At 33.0% G+C, this 23,861-nt stretch overlaps 1 protein-coding gene across 1 annotated transcript; it reads left to right on the forward strand.

The window, feature by feature from the left end:
- The first annotated feature begins 1,352 nt into the window (after positions 1 to 1,352).
- LOC134722993 (uncharacterized) lies at positions 1,353 to 23,861 on the forward strand. The gene is made up of 8 exons (XM_063586623.1): positions 1,353 to 1,634; positions 10,692 to 11,277; positions 11,826 to 12,412; positions 13,335 to 13,494; positions 15,389 to 16,209; positions 16,393 to 16,590; positions 19,156 to 19,315; positions 23,611 to 23,861. The coding sequence occupies exons 2-8, from the start codon at positions 10,716 to 10,718 to the stop codon at positions 23,859 to 23,861; spliced, it is 2,739 nt and encodes a 912-aa protein (XP_063442693.1). The 5' UTR covers positions 1,353 to 1,634; positions 10,692 to 10,715.

Below are 23,861 nucleotides of genomic sequence, written 5' to 3' on the forward strand. Positions count from 1 at the left end.
ATTAACTCCAGTGGATATTTGTATCAGTTTATTGCAGACGGGGTCTCTTTGCAGATCTTGTACAGCTCAAACTGATCTAGATAAAAACCAAACTAATTTAAAAAATGTCTTCCAGTATATTAAAAGTTCGGAAAGATTTCTAATTTTCTAGATAGCAAACCATGATCGCACACACATCTTCATTTACGTGACAGTCTATCCTTTTTTTCTCGTTTGTTTAATTTGTATTTTTATTTTTTGTGTTTTAGTTTTCTAATTATTCATTTATTTATTTTTATATATTTTTTTCTTTTTTTTCTTTTTTTCTATCTGCTCTTCTCTGTCTTTTGACATAAATCAATATATACTTATAGATATACCATTCTATACATGAATGCTCATACATACATTTTGTATTATATTGCTAAAAATGTTAAATGGAGAAGACTTCATAAATCTGTTTGACTTGTGTCTTATCCAATTTGAACTTGATCAAATAAAATATGTTTAAAATAGAAAGTGATCAAAGGACACTGTGTGGCTTTGAACATTGAATGCCCCGACAAAAAAATGAAACAGTTCAAACGAGCTAACGGCCTAATTTACAAAATAATTTACGATTTTTACTGCCTTCCTTAATAAGACCATATGACCTGCATGAACAAACAACAACAACCCCCATAGATATATATAAAATCGATAATTCAACTTTCGGGTTTGGATTATAATCCACGAATTGATATCTAAGATTTTGTTTTATGGTACCGAGACAAAAAGGCGAAAAGGCGAAAACGCGAAATCGCGAAAACGCGAAAAGGCGAAATCGCGAAATCGCGAAATCGCGAAAACGCGAAAACGCGAAATCGCGAAAACGCGAAAACGCGAAAACGCGAAAACGCGAAAACGCGAAATCGCGAAGTCGAAAACGCGAAAACGCGAAAACGCGAAGTCGAAAACGCGAAATCGGAAAGAAAAAATATTTCGCGTTTTCGCGTTTTCGACTTCGCGTTTTCGCGTTTTCGACTTCGCGTTTTCGCGTTTTCGCGTTTTCGACTTCGCGTTTTCGCGTTTTCGACTTCGCGATTTCGCGTTTTCGCGTTTTCGCCCAATATAATATGATGGGCGAAAACGCGAAAACGCGAAAACGCGAAATGGCCTTAACCGGCCACCATACATTACAGATACAGCTAACATAAGCAAGAAGATTTAGTATGAGTACATGTACCAATGAAACAGAATAAGTCTGCTAGCTTTATATGTTGACTTATTAGACGTACGAGTACATAAGTAATTTGATAATGCGGATTGACTGAGAACTTTAACTACGTCGTGTTTAGGTGTGTATTTTCTTTCCGATTATGATTTCAAGTATACAAATATTTCACTGTCTTGTACTGCATGTTACAATACATGTATACCGAAACAATTTGATATACATTTTATAAATGATCTTAAAAGGTAAGATGCCTTTTTATTGACAAACACCGCCTAACTATTTTTAGGGAAAGTTTATCTGTTTATCAACGACCTACAAATCGCATCATTGATTATACGGGTATGTCACCAAGTCATAAACTTTTAAATGGAAACCTAGCTGTGATCTTACGTAAGAATGTATTGAAATTTTGGATGATAAAAGTATCTATTGATTGAACGTAAGTACAAGAACCACATGTCTTATTCGTGCAATATATTTTAATTCAGCTGTAAATTTACTCATTTATTATGTAAATTGCATTTATTCCGAATTTAAAGGATAATATTGTTCCTGGTTCACAAAGTAAAGACACACATTTAATGAAGTATGCTCTCTCTATATAGCTTGTAGCTTAATTCATTAATTTCAATAAAGAAACCGGCACCCTATAAACATTCTAACATTTACAATCATTTTCCACATATAAAAAAATAAAGATATTTTAATACTAGAATAGTTTGCTCTTATTAACTATGGTCTTACGCCATGAAGTTCACTGAGCCCCAAAAAGTGCTTTGTCATTTGTTCGTTTTTAAATGTTTTGAATCCTTATTAAACGCGCACCTGTCGTATACAATAACAATCCTGGTATCTTCAACCTTTTTATTCGATAGCTAACAATGATTTATAAGGTACATACAGAAAAATGAAATCTTATACATCGTCATCAATGTTTCTAACTGCAACCAGACGAGTATTTACATTTTAACATATGTCATTTGACTGACATGGTTCTTCTCATATATGTTATGATGGTATGATACTAAACCCCTAACGGGAAGGATTGTACCTGATGTTCATATGATTAAATCATAATCTTTCAGTCAGTTTAATTGAAGTCTGGAGCTGGTATGTCGGTTAACTGCTAGTAGTCTGTTGTTATTTATGTATTATTGTCATTTTGTTTATTTTCTTTGGTTACATCTTCTGACATCAGACTCGGACTTCTCTTGAACTGAATTTTAATGTGCGTATTGTTATGCGTTTATTTTTCTACATTGGTTAGAGGTATAGGGGGAGGGTTGAGATCTCACAAACATGTTTAACCCCGCCGTATTTTTGCGCCTGTCCTAAGTCAGGAGCCTCTGGCCTTTGTTAGTCTTGTATTATTTTTATATTAGTTTCTTGTGTACAATTTGGAAATTAGTATGGCGTTCATTATCACTGAACTAGTATATATTTGTTTAGGGGCCAGCTGAAGGACGCCTCCGGGTGCGGGAATTTCTCGCTACATTGAAGACCTGTTGGTGACCTTCTGCTGTTGTTTTTTATTTGGTCGGGTTGTTGTCTCTTTGACACATTCCCCATTTCCATTCTCAATTTTATACATCTATACATGATAGATATTTTTCGAAGCAAATGCAACCCTTTGAAAACACAAATTTCCCCTTACAAGAACAAACTTAATCTTGCAGAAATTCGGATAACATCTGACCTTTGAGATAGACAGGAACAAGTCATTCTTCTTTCCTATTCGAACCGAAGAGGAGAATGTCAGGGTATTTTTGCCAAATGGGAAGACATAAAATTTACGTCTGTAGTGAAGCTCTTATTACATATTGTTTAAAAGAAGATTCACAAGGAAGAAGTTTAACAAGGGAGAAATTTTAAATTGTATCCAATTTTACGCTCAATTTGTTTAGGTCACAATGATCTATTTTGAGTTTTGACTTTAAGATCTTTTAACCTAACATCAAGATTTCGAGCTGCATATATAGATTCATCGATGTCACAATTAGAAATATTTGACAAATCGGTGAAATCATTTGGGTTGTCCTTCAAGACTAAACAAACAGTGCGCTTACCGATCATAAAAAGGACCGATTACGTTGTATCGCATCATGTTACAGCTTGTGTAGCTGGCATTTGGAAAACCCGAGACTTTTACATATTTCGTGGACAGGTATATAGCGGCGTATATCCTGAGTGCAAGTTATAGTGCCTGTTTGAAACCATAGATCGCGCGTATGCTATATGGAGGGGAAGTAATGGACGCATAAGATCAGAACATCTGTATCTAGTGACTTTATTATTATCATACCCTTAATTCCTTTACAACGAACTCTTTGTCTTCGTGAATAGCATGTAAAATCATGCGAGTATCTTTATCATCGGGCGTACAAATAATTCTTAAAACCTGAAAACTCCTTCTGAGCTGATTTAGGGTCCTTGGCAGTGCTAGTTAGAATATGACTTCCTCATGTATCATATTAACTGTTGATCTATCATGATGCTCAACAATCGATTCGCCATGCAAGAAATCAGATTAACGCCTGTTTTTTCTCCAGTCAGGAATTTGACTACCTTCGATACATCAAACACTTTTACAGACGAACAAGATTTTGATTCAGCTTTAAAATAACTATATATATATATATATACAGTTGTGTCTGTTAGTTTCTGAAACGTGACCGAAGGATTTGATTTGTATATTACAATTACAACAAAACTATCAATAAAAAAAGCAATTAAAGATAGAAAAACCAACAAAAAATGTTTCCAATTAAAAAACAACGATCTTCAAACTAAATGGACTATTTCAAATACACAAATCGACCACACAACAAGCCACGGCCGTAACTAGGCATCTTATTTTATTGAGGCAAAAATAATTGAGCCGAGCGAAGCGAGTCGAAGCGAGGCGAATTTTTTTTTGGAGGGTATGAAATGAATAGTGCAAAATTCTGCATTCTAGGCATTTTTAGAGAGTTTGATAATGTTTTAAATTTGGACACTTTATATATATATTTTTTCATATTTTAAGACTTTTACTTACACCAAATTTTAACAACTTTATATTAATTTATATGTGAGATGATCATCTCAACATCACAGATTTGAGTCTGCTGCCAGAACATAGAACAAACTTCGATTCAGTAGAGTTTGCCAAATTTTTCTATGGCCGGTTCAGTCAAATCGTTTCAGAATCATAATTTGGTCTGCTAATATCCTTATCATGTTGAACATGGAGCATGGCAAGACCGCACAATCTCTCGCCACTCATGCATGCTCTTTTCCAAGTTTTCAATCGTTTCAGGGCTGTGTTTCTAAAGGTAGTACATTATCATCAAAACAATGAGCAATGTCTTCTTCCAATTCCTTCTCCCTCAGCAATTCGGTAGCAGTATCGGTAGTAACAGTTTTGTTTGCAAAAGGGAATTAAGATTGTCTGTAAGCACCATCATACAGTAACAGTTACAAAATATTAAACTCGTTTTTATGCTGACAAAGAGTAGACAAACTAGATATCATTGAGATGGAAGCCATCTCTGTGGGCCCCGCTGTCAATAACGTGGGGTAATAGTGATAGTACTATTTCATAGTATAATAGTGATATGACTGCATGATGTGAACTACTAATAATTGTTGACTACTCTAAGGAGTCTCATGTGTGATTTCAATCTAAGATTTTAAGTTAAAACTGATACATATTCTCATCTTACTTTCATAGTATAATAGTGATATGACTGCATGATGTGAACTAATTGTTGACTACTCTAAGGTGACTTCTGGATGTATGGATTGATGTTTGAACAATATGTTTAAAGGTGCTGCCCAATTGATATTTGTCACATATTTTTAGAATTATGCCTTCAATATATTATGACCCACCAAGTATAAAGTATGAAATATTAACGGTTCTCGAGAGGTAGAGCGGACACAATTTGTTAAGAACAACAAACGGATGGACAGACTGACAGACTGACCTTAGACCTAGGATGCATACATTATGACACATTCTCTGGTGTTGGTTTATATATATGTTAAGTTGAAAATGTTTGTCAGGTATAAAGTATGAAATAATAACAGCTGTCCTCTCAAAATATAGTGTGGATCAAATTTGTTAGCGATGGACAGACCAACAGACAGACAGACAGACCTTTGACCTAGGAAGTGGTACATACATCATGACACACCCTCTGGTGTTGGTTAAAATGGATGTCAAGTATAATATTTGAAATCATAATGGTTCTCAAGATATAGAGCGGACACAATCTTCACCACAGGACACAGGATTGTCAACTGAAACCAAAGTTTTTTTGACGTTGACCTTTGACCTAAGAAGTTGTACATACATCATGACATGCCCTCTGGTGGTGGTTAAAATGGATGTCAAGTATAAACTTTGAAATCATAACGGTTATCTAGATTTGGAGCGGACACAATCCCACAGGACACGGGGTTGTCAACTCTAAACCAAAGTTTTTGACCTTGACCTTTGACCTAGGAAGTTGAACATACATCATGACACGCCCTCTGGTGGTTGTTAAAATGGATGTCAAGTATAAACTTTGAAATCATAACCGTTTTCTAGATTTGGAGCGGACACAATCCCACAGGACATGGGGTAGTCAACTCTAAACCAAAGTTTTTGACCTTGACCTTTGACCTAGGAAGTTGTACATACATCATGACACGCCCTCTGGTGGTTGTTGAAATGGATGTCAAGTATAAACTTTGAAATCATAACGGTTATCTAGATATGGAGCGGACACGATCTTCACCACAGGACAGGGGGTTGTCAACTAAAACCAAATTTTTTGACCTTGACCTTTGACCTAGAAAGTTGTACATACAACATGACACACCCTCTGGTGTTGGTTGATAATCATGTTAAGTATTAAGTATGAAATCATAATGGTTCTCTAGATATGGAGCGGACACGAAAGTGTTACGGACGGACGGACGGACGGACAGACGGACGGACGGACAGACGGACGGACGGACAGACTTATCACTATAGGGCGACCCGCCTTAGTCGGCGGGGCCCTAACTAGGGATAGAATGAGATAAGATACATGTTTATGATTCTATCTATAGAGTAAGAAAAAAAATGTATATATGATATGGGTACAGGGGAATTGAAATAGAGTTTTTGACGTTAACATTTAGGTCCGTAATTTCAAATTTTTTCTGGAAATAGTTGGTGGTATTTTAGTTCCAGAATCTATAAATATAGGGATAAGGGGTTAGGGGTGTCCGATTCCGAAACCCCGAATATAAAGAAACGAAATTCCGTAGTTCCGAATAAGTAAAGACAAAATCCTGTGTTAAAGGTTCTACCATTACTCAATAATATCAAATTGGAATACGAGATATTCTTTCAATTTTTAAGGTTAAAGAAACATGGATAAAAACTAATCCATGCATGTTTCATATTTTTTTTAATTTAACTGTAAAGAGAAAGATTTTAAGTTCGTGAAATGAATACGCAGACAGTATTGCCCCCTCTCAATGCCAAGTACTTGATTTGTTAAAAGTTGGTGAAACGGAGAAATAAATACGCAGACAGGAATGCCCCCTTCCGAAGGCCAGTTCTTGATTTGTCAGTCTACTTATCGTTTTTGGAATGTCTAATGATGTTTTATACAATACTCAGACTCTGTTCACAAAAAAACTATTTTAATAGAATTATTCCGGCCTTCTTTACCTTCTGTGTCGCTTTTCCTTTTTCGGCTAGAGATCCATGATGATTATCGTTAATACTAGGTTAATGTAATGGAGAAACATCACCCGTTGAGATGCTGAGTTATATCCAGGAAGAATAGTTTAAAAGGAATGACAACAAGTTAAAGAAATTAAAGTTGAGACAGAACAACAAATGACTATTTTATTTATATATATGTATAAACAAGAACTATCTTTGAAAAAGATCTCCGACGTATCAAATTTGAGTATATGTATAAAACTATCATTTCGATAACCTTCAGAAGCACAATGACTCAAGGTCCTCGTATCTTTCTGTTTACATTCACCAAAATCCCGCGGAAATGTTACATACGTAGGTGCGTTCTAAAAGTCATGTACGTTCGTGCAACAAAGTTTACATTAAAAATTATATAATTGTCCCGAATAAACAGCTGTCATGGATGCCATGAGCAATTGGAGAAACAATTATTTTAATTAAATATAAATCTTTATAAGATCTAGATCAAATATTTATAGTTTTTCACTTGCTTTCCATCACGATATAACTAACGAGACGTTTTTTTTCAAACACAACCAAATCACCCACCATGACAGCATTTTGTCCAATCACAGAAAGGATTTTCGAGCATGCGCATTCTGTTGCCATAGTTAAGCGTTCTTAAGTTCAAAGGGCACAAACCGAAACTATACCGACTACGTCGGAAAAAAATCAGTGCTAAAATTTTAGTGAGGCAATTGCCTCATGGGTAGTTTAACGGCCTTACAAGCAAAAAAGAGAAATGAAGTTAGTGACAATTGTCCTAGTTAATGACCTGATAGTGTAAGCTACAAAACGATTAACGACACGAGAAAAAGCGTATTTGTATCAAGGCAGAATTATCATTAAACCTGTATGGCACGCCGTTTTTATATTTATTCAAATTTGAAGATATCTTATTTATTTAACAAGATATTTTATTAAGTATTAAGATATCTTTAATTTTTATAAGATATCTTATTTAATTTGAAAGTAAATAAGATATCTCTATTATATTATAAGATATCTATTAGTTTATAAGATATCTCTATAAGTTAATAAGAATAAATTATAAAGTATATAAGATATCTTACTTCTTTATAAAGATATCTTTTAAATACATTCTTTATAAGATATCTTATTAATTAATACTGATATCTTATAAACTAATAGAGATATCTTATTAATTCATGGAGATATCTTATATATTAAATAAAATATCTTTATAACCAATTAAATAAGATATCTCTATAATTTAATAAGATATCTCTAAAAGTTTATAAGATATCTCTATTAGTTTATAAGATATATCTATAAGTTAATAAGATATCTCTATAAGTTAATAAGATATCTCTAAAAGTTTATAAGATATCTCTATGAGTTTATAAGATATCTCTATAAGTTAATATGATATCTCTATTAATTAATAAGATATCTTATAAAGTATATAAGATATCTTACTTCTTTATAAAGATATCTTTTAAATACATACTTTATAAGATATCTTATTAACTTATGGAGATATCTTATTAAGTAAATAAGATATCTCTATTATTTACTATATAAAAGATATCTTATATAGTTAATAAGATATCTCCTAAATTAATAGAGATATCTTATATTTTAAATAATCTTATATATTTAATAAGAGATCTTTATAAACATTTTAATAAGATATCTTAATTAACATATTATATATCTTATTTAATAAATCAGATATCTCAATTAATATATAAGATATCTCATCTTGTTATTTAGATATCTCAATTAATATATAAGATATCTCATTTTTTTATTTAGATATCTCAATTAGTTTATAAGATATCTTATTTAACTAAATAAGATATCTCGAAATTGAATAAATATAATAACGGCGTGCCATAAACCTGTGTTTTAAATTGCTATTTTCTTTCACCGATTAACATTACACGAAAGATATTTGGCACACATATGAACCATGTCGTAATAAATTATGACCTCATATTTATGTATTCAGAGTAAGAATCTCGTGAAAGTAACACGCAATAAATTTTTCTTAAGTTCAAATATTGTAAATTTCAGCTAAAAAAATAGTCTTACTAAAATCATGAAATACTTATACTTAAATTATATAAATCTTTTCAGCTTTCGTTTTAAGATAAATTTAATTTTTAAGCTAAATGATGAGTATCATTTGAACAAATAACACAAAAGCAATAATTGTATATTGTGTGTTGAAGATGGCCTGTATGATGATGTATCTTTGGGTACCCTTAGAAACCACAAAAAATTGAAAAACGTGACCACGGGAGCTTACGACGACATTCATAATTGGAAAATATAAAGATTTATTCCAATAGTTTGCATATAAATATAGCCGTGTGTTATCCGTGAACGTAAACTCGTTAACTAGACATTTGTTTCGATACTGGGCAACCTTCTATTACTAGATTCTAACATCGGTTAGCTACTTTCCTCTTGTTTTATTCAACTTTTATTTCAAACTGAAACTCGTGTTACATATATTATTGCGAATGCAGTTAGGATATAAAACCGGTGTCTATAGATAACTTTTACAAAATCATGGATAAGGATGTACTCAAATGGTCAGTAAATAGTTATCAAAGGTACCAGGATTATAATTTAGTACGCCAGACGCGCGTTTCGTCTACATAAGATTCATCAGTGACGCTTATGTCAAAATAGTTATAAAGCCAAACAAATACAAAGTTGAAGAGCATTGAGGATCCAAAATTCCAAAAAGTTGTGCCAAATACGGCTAAGGTAATCTATGCCTGGGATAAGAAAATCCTTAGTTTTTCGAAAAGTTCAAAGTTTGATAAACAGGAAATTTATAAAAATGACCACATAATTGATATTCATGTCAACACCGAAGTGCTGACTACTGGGCTGGTGATACCCTCGGGGACGAAACGTCCACCAGCAGAGACATCGACCCAGTGGTGTAAATAGTTATCAAAGGTGTCAGGATTATATTCTAGTACGCCAGACGCACGTTTCGTCTACATAAGATTCATCAGTGACGCTCATATCAAAATAGTTATATAGCCAAACAAATACAAAGTTGAAGAGCATTGAAGATCCAAAATTCCAAAAAGTTGTGCCAAATACGGCTAAGGTAATCTATGCCTGGGATAAGAAAATCCTTAGTTTTTCGAAAAGTTCAAAGTCTAATAAACAGGAAATTTATAAAAATGACCACATAATTGATATTCATGTCAACACCGAAGTGCTGACTACTGGGCTGGTGATACCCTCGGGGACGAAATGTCCACCAGCAAAAGCATCGACCCAGTGGTGTAAATAGTTATCAAAGGTGTCAGGATTATAATTTAGTACGCCAGACGCGCGTTTCGTCTACATAAGACTCATCAGTGACGCTCATATCAAAATAGTTATATAGCCAAACAAATACAAAGTTGAAGAGCATTGAGGATCCAAAATTCCAAAAAGTTGTGCCAAATACGGCTAAGGTAATCTATGCCTGGGATAAGAAAATCCTTAGTTTTTCGAATAGTTCAAAGTTTGATAAACAGGAAATTTATAAAAATGACCACATAATTGATATTCATGTCAACACCGAAGTGCTGACTACTGGGCTAAGCCAGTAAAATTGGCTTGAGTGATCGAGTAGTCATCAAGCGGTATTTTTTGCATACTTTAGTAAGATTCAGTTCAAAAAGTACTAAATATGCAAATGTACCTGTTAAAGATGCAACCCTAGTAAAGTCTAAATCAGAATGCCAAAAATTATAAAATGACATATATATTTTTATATTTTGTACGAAGGATTTAGAGGACTGCAGCTAAATAATGGTCGATAAGTACGAAGAAGAGATGCCGTATGCCGAACTTGGATCACCGACTCGTCAAAACTGTATTAATAATCCTGCTCAGCGAGTCGGAAATTCTGGGGCACCACCCTTACCACCAAGAAGACCAACCACTTTTCTAAAATCTTACGAACACACCAGTTACAGTGATGCAACTAGCTTGCAAAAAGACAGACATGACTTCAGAGGCAGTTTATCTGATTCAGAGGTCAATTTATATAGTAATAATCTAAGGTTGAATGATTCAGTTGGATCAAATACTTCCGTATGCTCCGCGCATACTGCATTCACATATCTAAGCATAGGGTTAAAACGAACTGCTGGATCTCCAGAAACAGATAGAAACCTTTTATATAGTAGCATTCGTTCGCCAACAGGTGGATTTTCCCGTGTGCCTTCAGAATATCAACTGTTATCAGATCTACCGATATCAAAGGAATTCCAAAGTACGACAGTCAACCGTTTTGTTCCAACAAAAGGATTAGAATCAGATGATAATACTTCAGGAATATTCGTTAAAGACTCTTTGCACTTCCCACCTGGTAAGCAAATAGTAAACGAAAGATACATGTATATGTTTGTTTAAGTTAAAATATATTTCATTTGCAAAAGTATAAAGCAAAAGGAATTGGACGCAAGTTATAACATTCATAAGTGATGTCTTCTCCCTTTTATGATTGAATATGTCACAATTGTATGTCCTGATTTCAAAAACTGTTATATATGCTTTTCTACATTTGAACATGCCTATACCAAGTCAGGATTAATATGACCGTGTTTGTCCGTTCGTTTGACGTGTTCTGTCATTTGATTTTGCCATTGATTAGGGACTTTCCGATTGAATTTTGCTCAAGGTTATGTATTTTTCTGATTTGACTTTTTATAAATATTTTTGGCACTCATACCACGTCTTTTAATATCTATTTAAAAGACATAATTATATAAATATTATGGATACAAGTTTTTTTCTTTAAAAAGTTACGCGAATTGTTGTTTCTCAGAATGCAAATTTACCGTTACAATTCGTGATAAAGAATTGTCAATCGTTTGCGGAAAGCATTCACATGAATAATACTTTTTTTTATTTCAGAAGACTGGTCACTAACAATTGACGAATTGATTCAATTTAACACATTGCCTGGCGCAATAGAAGATCTCCGTCAACAGGATTTTAAGAGGTATATTGTAACTAAAGTGCTGCCACGCCTGAGGCGGACTAATATTGAAGGTATTGCGAAGCTTTTACACATAGGCAGTGAAACTATCACAGACATAGTAATTCCAGTATTATTTGAAGAGACAATTGAAACAGAATTGTACTGTGGAAATGCGGAAGATTTTTATCAAGCGTTTAATGCAGTAATTGAAGTTTTCACTATTGCCAATTCTTCCCCAGATCTTCTTTTGATACTATTTAATTTGGCATCAATTATTCGGAGAAAATATAGTGAAAATCAAATGACATTGAAAACAAACATGTGCAAAAAATGCCAAAAAAGATACCGATCTCTTAGAACGTCAAAAGTCTGTCATCGTTTGAGCGCAATAAAGTTGCTAACGGAACAGATGCAGTCATCAACGAAATGGGAAATTCCTAAGAGTAGTGCAGAAGGACAAAGTTTTCCGACGACGAACTTTGTAGACCAGTATTCCCATTTATTCGGAATCATAAATAAGGTAAGACCTTCTTTTTTCTTGCTCTGTTTTGTTTATACAATGCTTAACTTTTCTTTAAGCAATACTAGACAGTTGTACTTCATTGCGAGATAGATTGTTAGACTTGACATTAATTAAGTACAGCATACAATAAGAATTCATTGTATGAATGCCAATAAGACAAAATTCCATCAAAGACCAAATGATGTAGTTAAATATAGCAAGACAGTATTAGTGTCAACAATCAGCAAAATTAATTACCGCATAGTAAGCTATCACTCCAGACATTTTAATGTAAAAAAATTCAAACACGAAAATTAATGGCCCGATTATAGTTAGATAAAACATGCAACAAAAAAAACCTATTATGATATACAGCCACACACAATAAAAACTAGGTTACAGGCTCCCGAGATAGAACAGACCAATACAGAATATGAAGGGATTAAAAATGATATCATTGCAGGCATCAAACATAAGTGTTCGTCATTTATTTGCGATACTCCACTATCACTATATATAAATATGTCTTTTTTTTAACCTCACATGCTGATTGAAATTTTTCATGTGATACTCTTACTTAATTTTAAATCCATTATATGTTATATCACGGTACTGGCATAAAAATACGGATATTGTTGATTGAATTAGCTGATATAAAATTTTAGAAATAATTTTAGATTAATGAAATATCTCACTCATGCAAAACTCGGATTCCTTCTCCTGATTTGGGTATACTTTAATTTAGGTCTTTCTCGGTTTTTGGTCAGTTCATCAACGTTTGCGCACATGTTATTTCTACAAATATTTTGGCCAAGAAGTCTGAACCTCACCGAAAAGACATCTGATGTAGAACATTGCTACCGCTAATGATGTAATTACCAATAATCTATTATATTTAAACTAGTGAATGATCTGATAATGTCTTTTAATGTTGTTTTAGATATTCCTTTCTACAGATTGTAGTAAGTATGTGGAGGAATTAAAGTGTACGACCAGGCTTCTTGTTGAAAAGAAACACAAGCCTCAATCAGAAAATAGTACTTTTCAAGATATTATACTTAGATTAGTAACAACCGGTTGTTATCTTCTTCTCAGAAATGGTAAGAATTTTTCTTTCTTTTGTCTTTGTCATATATATGTCGTGTACAAGTTGCGATTTTGTACAGGTTATAACATTTACAAAAATATTGTGCATGTTATAACTTGTATAATGCAGAAATACAAGTTATAACATGTACAAAAGTACCTCATACATGCTATAACCTGTACAAAATATTGCTTTAAAATGGTTTTAACTTGTACAAAATCGAAAAATAAGGATATGTTTCTATTATTGCAACTGTTACAGATGATTTTGACCTCAATAACATTTTCATAACTTCTTTTATCATTCCTTCATGTTAGTGATTTTTGTCCTTTTTTGATACAGTTAATGTCTAGGGGTCGGTATACGAAGCATTTCTAAGACCTATCATTAGATATATCTTAGGCCATGTCTTATGATCCTCTTATGACTATCTATGGACATACATGTATCTTCATTTGATTAATTATAATTGTGAGTGTCCACTTTGAAGGCAATAGTAAAATACTTTCATTCTAGTTGACACTAAAAGACATAAGAGGATAGCTAGGTAGATGTGTCTACAAATAAAATTGGGAATTCAAATGGGGTATGTGTCTAAAAGACAACATCCCTCCCATGGTGCAGACATCATCCAAAGGCCACAGATACATGCTTTCAAAGTAGAGGATATATATTTAAAACATCAAAATGACATTTGCCTCATGCAATGATTCTATAGTTTATTAAAAAAGATAGAGTTATCAATTTACATAAGTCATGCTGAAGGCCAAACATGTTGAAGAGTAGATCAAAAGATATTGATAATGAAGCGTGGTCCAATGAAAACTATTTCAGCTCTCTCTTACTTTTACAGAGTAATATAAGCATATAAGACATTGTTTTGTCTTTGCATGCTATAAAATGAGAGGGAGGAGTATTACCCAAAACTATTAGGCATCGTTTTTAAATATTTTGGAAAAATTTAGTTACTAGTATCTAATGTAATTGTCATTGAGGAAATGCAAGCTTTTAGTAAATAGTTTCACACTTATTTAAACCATGATGGACTGCAAAAAACATACAATTACATGAAATCACATTTTCCCAACAAAAGTCATGAAATATATATATTTCTGAAACTTTGTGATCATTGTCCTCTACAGGAAAAGACACGTTCTGGCCTAGTAATTGTTGTTCTTTATGCATTGGTGAATTTAAATATATATTTTACTTCCTAAAGATTTGTTTTTAATTTTGTACAAGTTAAAACCATTTTTAAGCAATATTTTGTACAGGTTATAACATGTATGAGGTACTTTTGTACATGTTATAACTTGTATTTTTGCATTATACAAGTTATAACATGTACAATATTTTTGTAAATGTTATAACCTGTACAAAATCGCAACTTGTACACGACATATACATACAAAAACGTTTTTATGCTTTTTCGTTTTGTTCATATAATTGAAAATGGAAACCAGATACGTTTTTCAATGTATACGTTAGAAAATTAAAAACAAACCTTAAATAAAGGAAACACTAGTATACCGCTGTTCGAAGCAGACTATATATTTAAAAGAATGTATGGAGACATTTTCTTGTCTGAATTTTTATATCCATCTTGGATTTGATTTGATTTGATTTATTACTTCAGCAAACAGATATTTGAATAGCTAAGCGGGTGAGTTTACGCATGCTCTGCAAGTTAAAGTCGAGGAAGGTTCAATATAAAATTATTTCTACAATTTGTGACGAACAGTAAATTTTTATCCTTGTAAAGAAATTAACCAAAATAAACCAAAACACCCAATAACATAGAACTACATGAAAACACTTCTTTCCCCTTAACATACGAAACGAACGACAAGTACTCAATTGAAATAATTATCAAAGTTATATGATTATTTCAAACCTTCGGCTTTCAGATACTTACCTGGAACTTCAATCAAAAGAAAGACTCGAAGGATTATTTGATGTTTTAGATTTAATTTTGATGAATACCAATGTTTTGCAAGAAACAAGAATGTCTTTAATGACAGTTTTAGAACCTCTGTTCTTAGTTGAAAATACCGAAATCGTTCAACGAATTTTGCGCGTGTTTATTAATAATCACAAAAAATCAGTACCTGTATCCAGACTTGTTCAACAATACACTATGAAGGAGCTTTTATATACAGGAATTACATTTCCAAATTATACTTGTTTAAACGAACGAGAACCAAAATGGATAACCACCAAAGGAATTTTAAGCTATAACGACAAGGAAATACTTCTCTATTGTTTAATGCCTACATTGCATTGCTTGTCTCAAGGCAAAATCACCGAATGCCAACCAGCAGCGTGCAAAAAGGAAAAACACGTTCACATTAACAGTTTACAAATGCTTACATATCTGCAGCATGGGAAAACGCACAATTCAGTGATACAACTATTGGCATATCAGATTCACCCACTGCCATTATTTTACATCACAGAACGGATATCCTCATTAACACTGAATGAGTTTCTTTTACGAAAACGGAAGCAATCAAAATGGCAGACTTACAAAATGTTAACGTCATTGGTGATGGAAATTGTTGATGTGGTGATTTTTCTAAAAGACAGAGGTATCGTTCACCGAGATCTTACTAGTCATGCATTTAGGATATGTGATGGTGGCCAAAGAATCGTTCTTCATGATTTCTCCATAGCATTAAAGCTAGATGGCAAGGATTTCATACAAGGCAAGAACTTGATAAATTTATATGTTAAAATCATTTTGGAAAAGAAAACGCTCGCTGAAAATTTTATGATAAAAATACACTTTTTCTTTATATATTTCATTTATCCCAATAAGGAGCAATTATGATATAATGTATTCAAGTGAATTCTGTCAAAAATGCTCTGTAGGTTATAATTGTCTACTTGAAATGTTTATCAATTACACTAGTTTTGCTATTATTATACAGCCGACGACTACCGCCTTATTCCAACCTTGTGGTCAGCACCTGAGAGCATACTGGAAGACAAATACAGCGTAAAATCAGATGCATGGATGGTTGGCCATTTACTGTATGAAGTTTTTACACATGGATGCCAGCCATATACAGAGATGTACACTTTTGGTATCGACAAGGTTCTGTCTTATGTGAGTAGATATAGCAACATGCCACGTAAGTCATGTTAAAGAAACAGGTGTAGCATGAATTTTTGATAGTCAAAATAGACACATTTTTATACGTATATATACACATGGAAAAAAGTATTGCAACACCAATTTTTATTTTTTTTGTTAATTTTTTTTTGAAATAGAACTATTTAAACATTATTAATATCACCTGAGTTTAATCAATAAATATCGACTCTCTCAGTTCTTATCTGCACATGCAGCTACTGGACTCGTAAACACTAAAACAGATGTTTGTACCCTCATTGTTTTCAACACTAAAAATAACCAAGTTTATAAATTTATGTTATTGACACCATGTAATGGGTCATCCACAACTCGTAGCTTCAGCAAGATGGCAGATATCAAGCATGAGGGAAGCAGGTATGTCGCTGTGATAATTGCACAAAATGTTGGTCATCACCATTCCACTATAAGTCGTTTTAAGAATAAAAACTAGGCAAGAAACGATGTTAAAGAGACCTTCCGAGGTCAAGAAGACCCCCTATAACATCTGCTAGGGAAAATAAAGCATAATGAAGGTTGGTCAGAAGGAAACCCATTGCAAACAAAACAATCCTAAATAGAGAATGATGACCATACATGAGCCTTTAAACAAGAACTGTTCGAGATCGACTCATCGCTACTGGTTATCGTGCGATTATACCATTTCGGGGACCTTTGCCTACGAACAGACACACAGATGCCCGTATTAAATATAGTGCAGAGCTCATCAAAATTGGAAATTATCGTCGTGGAGGAATTTCCATTGTTCCAATGGAATTCGGTTTATTTTCCTTGGCCCAATCGTAGCCCGAATTTGAACCATATCGAGCATATATGGGACACTATTGGGCGTAAAGTGCATGAAAGGACACCCCAGTTCAAACAAGTCATTAAATAAACAATACCCTTCGTCAAGAATGGTTGCTGCTAGCTTAGCAACAAATTAGTCAACTTATGGCAGGAATCAGAAGACGTTAAGATGCGGTTATCCGTTTGAAAGGAGTCTGCAAACAAAGTACTAATTCTTTGGCGAAAAACGATCAACCATGATGTGAACAATCATCTAAAGATTAATTTTGAAATGTCTGACATTGTAAAGTTCGACTACGGTAAAAGTTGTGAAATGCATTTTTTCTAACAAAAAAACTTCATTTTGTTTTAAAAATTTTGTTAAGATAAAACTTTTTTTGTTCATACATTTTTTGTTCGTTTTAAAGCCAATGTTAACTTTTTGGAATTTTGGGTCTTCAATGCTCTTCAACTTTGTATTTGTTTGGCTTTTTAACTGTTTTGATCTGTGCGTCACTGATGAGTCTTATGTAGACGAAACGCGCGTCTGGCGTATTAAATTATAATCCTGGTACCTTTGATAACTGTTTACACCACTGGGTCGATGCCACTGCTGGTGGACGTTTCGTCCCCGAGGGTATCACCAGCCCAGTAGTCAGCACTTCGGTGTTGACATGAATATCAATTATATGGTCATTTTTATAAATTTTCTGCTTACAAAACTTTGATTTTTCAAAAACTAAGGGTTTTCTTATCCCAGGAGTAGATTACCTTAGCCGTATTTGGCATAACTTTTTGGAATTTTGGGTCTTCAATGCTCTTCAACTTTGTATTTGTTTGGCTTTTTAACTGTTTTGATCTGTGCGTCACTGATGAGTCTTATGTAGACGAAACGCGCGTCTGGCGTATTAAATTATAATCCTGGTACCTTTGATAACTGTTTATCTTTAACTACGTTTCAATATTATTTTACAAATATTTTATAATATTCCATCCAAAATAAGAGACTGATTTTTCAAGTTTTAAAAAATCAAGGTGTTGCAATACTTTTTTCCATGTGTATATATCCTCTAAAGGTTTCTGTAAGTTGTAATTCCACATAAAACATATTACGTTACATCCAATTTCATGCGAAAAAGGGTTTGAAAGATATTCCCTTTCAAATTTGACTGCATGAGGAAATCACCACTTCATTTCATTGCAGACAATAAATTCTGATTCATAAACATGTTGTCTTCGTGTTTCTATAACACATTTTTTAAATTAAAGGTTATATGAATAATAAGGCTTGAAAACAGGAAAAAGACTATGAAAATACTATTAGTTAACTTCCAGTGTTAGTGATTATCTTACAGACAATAGCTTGATATTTGAAATTGTGCCTGTAGTATTGGATATAATATAACGTTGTTCATGCCAAGTTGTTCGAAAACAAAGATAAATTCCGCAGATTTATTAAAAAAAAACTAGTAGGGCATCAAAATGGTGGTATTACTCCTATACTGAAACATGTATTTATAAGGGAGTTATACATATTTTCAAAATAAGATAAACCATATTAGTTTCTAAGGATACCATGTCCGTCACATCTTTGACACATTAAAGCATCAATGCTTAGCCTCATGTCAGGCATATGACATGTGTTTTAAGCGATGTTATATTATTTGTTTTTACACTTGCATTTTTATTTGTCAGTAATCTTACTAAAACGTTTTTTTTTAATAACATTTGCATTTATTATATACACTCCAGGTTGTTTTTCATAACCTTCAGCCAAAGCAATGGCAGTGTATTCCAAAGTGTATCTATGAACTAATCATTGCATTATTACAACGCAACCCAGAAGACAGGAGAGATCTATCTGAGATACAACATAAACTAAAAGAGACAGTAGATTCGTATAGCAATCAAGGTAATAATTCCATGTTGGAATTGCTCTACATTAATTTTTTTTCTTCATTAGTACATAAGCAACACGACGGGTGCCACATGTGGAGCCGGATATGCTTACCCTTCCGGAGCACCTGAGATCCTCCCTAGTTTTTGGTGGGGTTCGTGTTATTTATTCTATAGTTTTCTATATTGTGTCATGTGTACTATTGTTTGTCTGTTTGTCTTTTTCATTTTTAGGCATGGCGTTGTCAGTTTATTTTAGATTAATGAGTTTGACTGTCCCTTTGGTATCTTTCGTCTCTCTTTTAAAGTTTAATTTAAAAAATGTGAAGCCACATTGACATAATTGTTTAATTAGTTATCAAAGGTACCAGGATTATACTTTAGTACGCAAGGCTCGCGTTTCGTCTATATAAGACTCATCAGTGACGCTCATATCAAAATCTTTATAAAGCCAAACAAGTGAAAAGTTAAAGAGCATTGAGGATCCAAAATTCCAAAAAGTTGTGCCAAACACGTCTAAGGTAATATATGCCTGGGATAAGAAAATCCTTAGTTTTTCCAAAAAATTCAAAGTTTTGTAAACCGGAAATTTATAAAAATGACCAGATAATTGATATTCATGTCAACAACGAAGTGTTGACTACTAGGTTTAAACCATTTCATTGAATAACAATTGAACAAACTATGCGAAATAGAATGGTCACCTTGATTAACTTTGATTCATTGAAACTAAACAAACTATTCTCAATTTGTATTGTTTAATAAAGGTGGACTGATATAGTTAAGTCTAGTTTTAATATACATGCATTTGATTGTTACAATACGTGTTATTTGCTTTATTTCTTACAGACGTTTAAGGCACGAATACTTAGAACAATTTGTAAGTCTTGCATGGCATGATATCTTTGTAGGCCTTATGCTCTATTTGTATGGTTTAATGTTTGCATGTTTGGTGTTTTAAGCTATTTAAAAAAGTTCTTTATTTAAATATAATGTATGAAATGCTGTCTAAGGTTTAATGTTTTGGCCACACCTTTTGTTGTTCATCAAACCCATCTACAAAACAAAGTAACCTATAACTGTTAATTTATGTGTCTCGTGTTGAGTTGTCTCATTGGAAAGAATGCTTTGTTAAATTTACTACAATTATAAATTGTTCATCCCTCCTACATGCATACTTTGTTTTTGCTGGATGAGCTTGTCATGACTACAGAAGATGCAAAACAAAACTGAACCAATTATGTAATTGTTGACAAGCGACGAACAATTGATGTATTTTGCGAGGGAAAGGAAACTATTATTTTCACTTTTGAACACTTCTAATTCCTGCAATTAGCATTGCAGAATATTGAGTTGCATGTCGTAGGCAAGAATATTTTGCAGTTCATATCTAGCCTTGAGATTCATGTCCAAAATCGTTCAATCAACACCAACCGTAATTAAATGGTGATGTCTATTCTGCCATTGTACATTTACTGATGATAGGCATGCTATACGTAGTTTTCTGTATGCGTAGTGAATAATATTCTTTTACTTGGTTTGCTAGTTATATGCATTTTAAATATCTTTCGAAAACACACAAGTATAGAGTTATACACATTATTTATGATTTTTTCATTTATCCTCATAATAGCATCCTCACACAAGTTATGTTTCATCAGTCATATCTATAAATTACGTTTGGAGTAGTTTACCTATGTTCCAATCCATCACTATATGATTATTGAACAGCGGAATATTACAGTTGCCTTTTAATATCTATTGATAACCAAATTGAAAGACCACATAAAAGAAATTGACAAGCAAATTGAACAAAAACTGGGGAAATTGGATAATTTAAAAAGGGACGAGACTGAGTGGTTCAGCATGTTGATATTTTTCTGTTGTGTACGTATCATCCGCCATATGATATAAAAAAAAAGAAGATACGATATGAATGCCAATGAGACAACTATACTCAAGAGACCAAAATGACACAGAATTTAACAACTATAGGTCATCGTACGGCCTTCAAAAAGCAATACCGCATAGTAAGCTATAAAAGACCCCGAAATGAGAATGTAAAACATACACATACATACAGAATGTGGCGGGGTTATACTTGTTAGCGGGATCAAAACCCTCCCCTAACTGGGACAGCAGTGGTGTAACAGTACAATATAAGAACGAACTATAAAAATCAGTTGAAAAAGGCTTAACTCATCAGATGGATAAAATACAAATTCTACAAATACAAGTAGCCGGGCCACTATACATTCCTATAACTAAAAGACATTTAGTACAGATCTGACAATACTCGAAGTCAGCTAGTTCAAAGCCACTAACTAAAACTAAATAGTACATCTATGACTAAATTAACAATCAGTACACATGCATCCACCATCCAATGAATTTAGTGTAAAGACCTCATAAACAGTCATAGAAAACCTGACATTGTGCAATGCCAATATAGTATCGACAGATTACAGGTCAATGAATATGTATATAACAATAATGTTGAGTTTGATTTTTATTTACTGATAACAAAATTAATATCAATACCAATAAAAACAATATTTAGGGATCTAATTACAGTGTTGAATTGGTAACTTTTGAAAATAAGTTTATTTCAATAGGATCGATAGTTTAACAAGGATCGTTTCTAAATTTCCGGGCACAAGATTTCCGTACAAATGTGGATATGTTATCCCGTTTGAAATAAGATTTCTAAAGGAACAACTAAACTTCAAAATCAAATCTTTATGTTTATGAAATAATTTAGTAAAAGTTTTAAGTAATTTGTGGTCCAAGATCCATTGCTTGATAATTTAACAGTAAAAAATAGATTATATTCGTTAAAATCAAAAACGTCACCACAGACACTTGCATAGCGAAAGAGTTGTGAAATATAAACACCGTAAGATGGTGCCAAAGAAACACCCTCATCCAAACGGTAACATTTACAATAGGGAACGAAAAATCGTCCCTCTTGTCGTAAATTTAAGTTGGAGTTTCCCGTTTAAAAACGAGATATGCGAGTCTAGGCGGGGACAGTAATTATCGTTTGAATATGATTTATTTAAAATAAGTTCCTCGGGGTAAATTTCACCAGACTAGTATATTGTGCAAATTCTTGATTATTTAACGACGAAATGTAATCAATATAACGGTAAGTTTGTTGAATTTATCAATTAAATGCAACTTAAACTGTTCTTTTCTGAGTTTGGTCATAGCTGTGATTCATAACAGTACAAAAACAAGTCTTCGTTTAAAGGGGCGCAATAAGTTCCATAGGAATACATACAGCCTGTCGATAAACTTTGTTGTCGAAACGTACATAAATATTATCAAGGAGAAACTTAAAAGCTTCAATCATCTTATCACACCTCCATTCAGTATACCTAGCATATACATTGTATATAGAGAAGAAGGCTTAAAATGAGTTGCAGCAATACATTTCATTCAGATTTACCGATCCACCATTTATGATAATTAGATAAGAAAACATTGTTTGATATTATCAAACAACGCTTTCTTATCTAATTTAATAAAGATGGTGTGGAATTTAGTGTAAAGGGTAGGAAAGTCAAAACTGTCAAGAGAATGAAAAGGACCGCCGAAAGCATATTATTTATCTAAAAAAACCACAGATGTTTTTAATCTCCAAAAATAGTTAGTTCCACCAATTTTCATATATATTTTAACAATGGTTTATGATGAGCTCTTTGATAGTAGTTAAGGAAATTTTGAAAAGTACTGAAAGATTAGTTTTATATCATTTACTACATGCCGATATGAGTACACACTCAAAATGTCACCATTAGGATTGGTAATACAGATTAGATAACGATTCTAGAAGATCTAAAACTTGGAAAACATATTGCTAGTGAGGTGAAACCGCAATTCCTGTCTGGTCTCTTATGCCTGGGTTGTTCCATAGTCCTACAAATGAACACCTGTCATGAAGGGTGAAGAAATATGTTAGCGAGTGGATTAAAACTGTTTTTGTACAGAAAAAAATAAGAAAGACAGCTAGCAGACTACAGATTTCTATGGGGGATTAAATCAAAACCTAATTGATATGAAGATAAAGTCCAGATAAGATAATCCATACTTTTAGATTTGCGCAACACCATGCTTACAAGCTGTATATCAGACGTCCAATGAAATAACTAGTAATGCTGTTCTTAAAGTTTAAAAATTATCATTTCTTCTTTCAGCTTGTATACTTAGAATTTGTTAGTTTTGCTTTGAAATGTTTCGTCTATTTCTATTATACGATTCGTTACCTTTTTTATATTCTGTATAAAATAATTTTTAATTCTTAAAAAGGATCCAGACGACGACATCTTTCCCTCCGATCTGAAGAGAATGAACTGTATCCCAGTATAGATCCAAAACAGGATCTCCCAAGAAATGTAAGTTTTAATGCGGAAGATGAAAAGACGAATTATAAACTTATTGGTGGAGCCAGCTCAGGAATGATAGACTTCAATCTAAGTTTCCCAAAATTATCATTTTCAACGAAGATAGGTAAAATTTGCATTAGTAAGTTTAGACACAGACACAAGTACAAACTCTAA

Source organism: Mytilus trossulus, chromosome 6, assembly GCF_036588685.1.
Source record: "Mytilus trossulus isolate FHL-02 chromosome 6, PNRI_Mtr1.1.1.hap1, whole genome shotgun sequence".
Taxonomy (NCBI): Eukaryota; Metazoa; Mollusca; class Bivalvia; order Mytilida; family Mytilidae; genus Mytilus; species Mytilus trossulus.